General features: G+C 59.7%; 1 protein-coding gene across 1 annotated transcript in view; it reads left to right on the top strand.

The window, feature by feature from the left end:
- Positions 1-2,286, top strand: part of CHAT (choline O-acetyltransferase) — a 73,046-nt gene that overhangs the window by 58,199 nt on the left and 12,561 nt on the right. The window contains exon 10 of the mRNA XM_006165908.3: positions 1,174-1,296. Coding sequence (XP_006165970.1) covers positions 1,174-1,296 — 123 coding nt within the window. The remainder of the gene's footprint in view (positions 1-1,173; positions 1,297-2,286) is intronic.

Below are 2,286 nucleotides of genomic sequence, written 5' to 3'. Positions count from 1 at the left end.
CAGCCTGGAAGGCCAAGAGTGGCTGTGGAACGACCTGGCCACTACAGGGAGTGAGGAGCCTTGGGTTCGCTGTAAACGATGCTGACGCCTTCACATCCAGGGGTGATACCCTGGCTGCCAGGGGACTGCATTGGAGAGGAAAGGGGCCCACTCACATTCAGGGGCCCCAGCAGACTCCGTCAGCTTCTGGGGAAGGTGGGGAAGTGGGAGGTGCCCCGGGGTCCTGAGGAGCCCAGGGAAGGGAGGCAAGTGAGCAGAGGAGGCTTCCGAGGGGCCGTGGTGACAGTGAACTCAGTTTGTCCAAGAGGTCTTGATGGGCAGGACTGGGGGCAAGTTCCTGTGGGAACTGGGCCCTCTCCAAGTGCCCCTGGTCCCCAGCCCCTGGTGCTGTGCTGAGGCAGGGGGACCAGTCCAGAGAGCACGGAGGTCAGCTTGCCCAGGGCTCTGCGCCCACACACGCGGGAGGGCAGGCTCTGTGGCCCTCCTGGGCATTGCACTAGTGGGCGGTTTGCTCAGACCCCAAACTCGTGAAGGAGGAGAGACCTGTCAACACAGGGTGGCCAGTGTTCCAGCATCTCACGTAGACGCAGGGAGTTTTCCTGTGAACAGCAGTTCCAGATGAACAGCCCTGGCTGTACTGACCGTGACAGAGGTGGCCCCAGGCCCTCCTTTCCCCCAGCACAGCAAGGTGTGAAAATGGGGAGGAGATGCCGTAGGCAGTGGCTGGCGAACAGGCTTTGCCAGGATGACGAAAAGATTCACTGGGAAGCCGGGTGCGTGTTCTCACTTGAGTCAAATGAATGCCCTCCTTCAGGCCTCCTCTGTGGGCAGCAGCTTTGAGGACTTGGGTTGTGGGCAGTGTGCTCCCTGCCCATGCAACGTCTCTTACCCCATGCCCTCCCAGGGCTGCTGCAGCTGAGGCCCCCACACCACCCAGAGTAGGGCCACCACCTTGCCCACTGAGCTCCTGCAGCTCAGGGGGTCCAGCATGCCTTCTGCCACCCTTGCAGGCCAGGGCATGTCTCTGACACCATGCTGTGTCCCTCAAGAGCAGGAAGCAGGACTTCACCTTCCAGAGAGCTAGAACACGGAGCAGGCTCAGGAAACTCGGCAAGCCCCGGCGCATGCTCTGTCTTGCACGCGATAAGAGCGTCTTTTCTTTGTCTCCCACAGGATAGTAAAGAATCTCGACTTCACTGTCTATAAATTTGACAGCTATGGGAAAACCTTCATTAAGAAGCAGAAGTGCAGCCCTGACGCTTTCATCCAGGTGGCCCTCCAGCTGGCCTTCTACCGGTGAGCGAAGGCGGGTGACTGAGCCCAGGGGGCTGCCCGACAGGGTGCTCGAGGCACCAGGTCTAGAAGTATCCTGGTGGCGGGGGAGAGGCTTTCTGTGGGCCTAGAGGACTGGACGGTGACCCAGGCAGGCCGTGTGGAAGGAGGCCCTCCTGACCTGGCTTTTCAAGTAGAAATCTAAAGAGAGAAAGAAGGACATGGCGGGCAGGGAACTGCCTGAGCGATGGGCCAGGGGCACGGAGCTCACGGGGACCCCAGTGCAGAGCTAAGGACAGCCAGGTGGGCGATGAGGACTTCGGGGCTGAGGAGACTGCTCTCGTCCCGATTTCACCCAGCCCGCGTGAGCCCGTGTCCATAACCTGCTCCTCCCGTCTTCCCAGCCTACAAAACAAGCCAGAGGATGCCCCCCACAACCGGGCAGCTCGAAGGTTGTGGACTCACCTCCCCACAGACCGTCCTGTCAGTTCTCCCCAATGTCTCAAACCCACGCTCTGCCCTCCACCTCCACCTCACCTCCACCTCATCACTACCTCACCTCTACCTCATCACTACCTCACCTCTACCTTCATCTCCCCTCCACCTCCACCTCACCTCCGCCTCCACCTCACCTCCACCTCATCACTACCTCACCTCTACCTTCATCTCACCTCCACCTCCACCTCACCTCCACCTCATCACTACCTCACCTCCACCTCATCACTACCTCACCTCCACCTCATCACTACCTCACCTCCACCTCATCACTACCTCACCTCCACCTCATCACTACCTCACCTCTACCTTCATCTCACCTCCACCTCCACCTCACCTCCACCTCATCACTACCTCACCTCCACCTCATCACTACCTCACCTCTACCTTCATCTCATCTCCACCTCCACCTCACCTCCACCTCCACCTCACCTCCACCTCATCACTACCTCACCTCTACCTCATCACTACCTCACCTCTACCTTCATCTCACCTCCACCTCCACCTCACCTCCACCTC

This window comes from Tupaia chinensis, unplaced genomic scaffold (assembly GCF_000334495.1).
Source record: "Tupaia chinensis unplaced genomic scaffold, TupChi_1.0 Scaffold144071_2, whole genome shotgun sequence".
NCBI classification, from domain to species: Eukaryota; Metazoa; Chordata; class Mammalia; order Scandentia; family Tupaiidae; genus Tupaia; species Tupaia belangeri.
The sequence above is the reverse complement of the archived record's forward strand: the minus strand, read 5'-3'. Positions and strand labels throughout refer to the sequence as shown.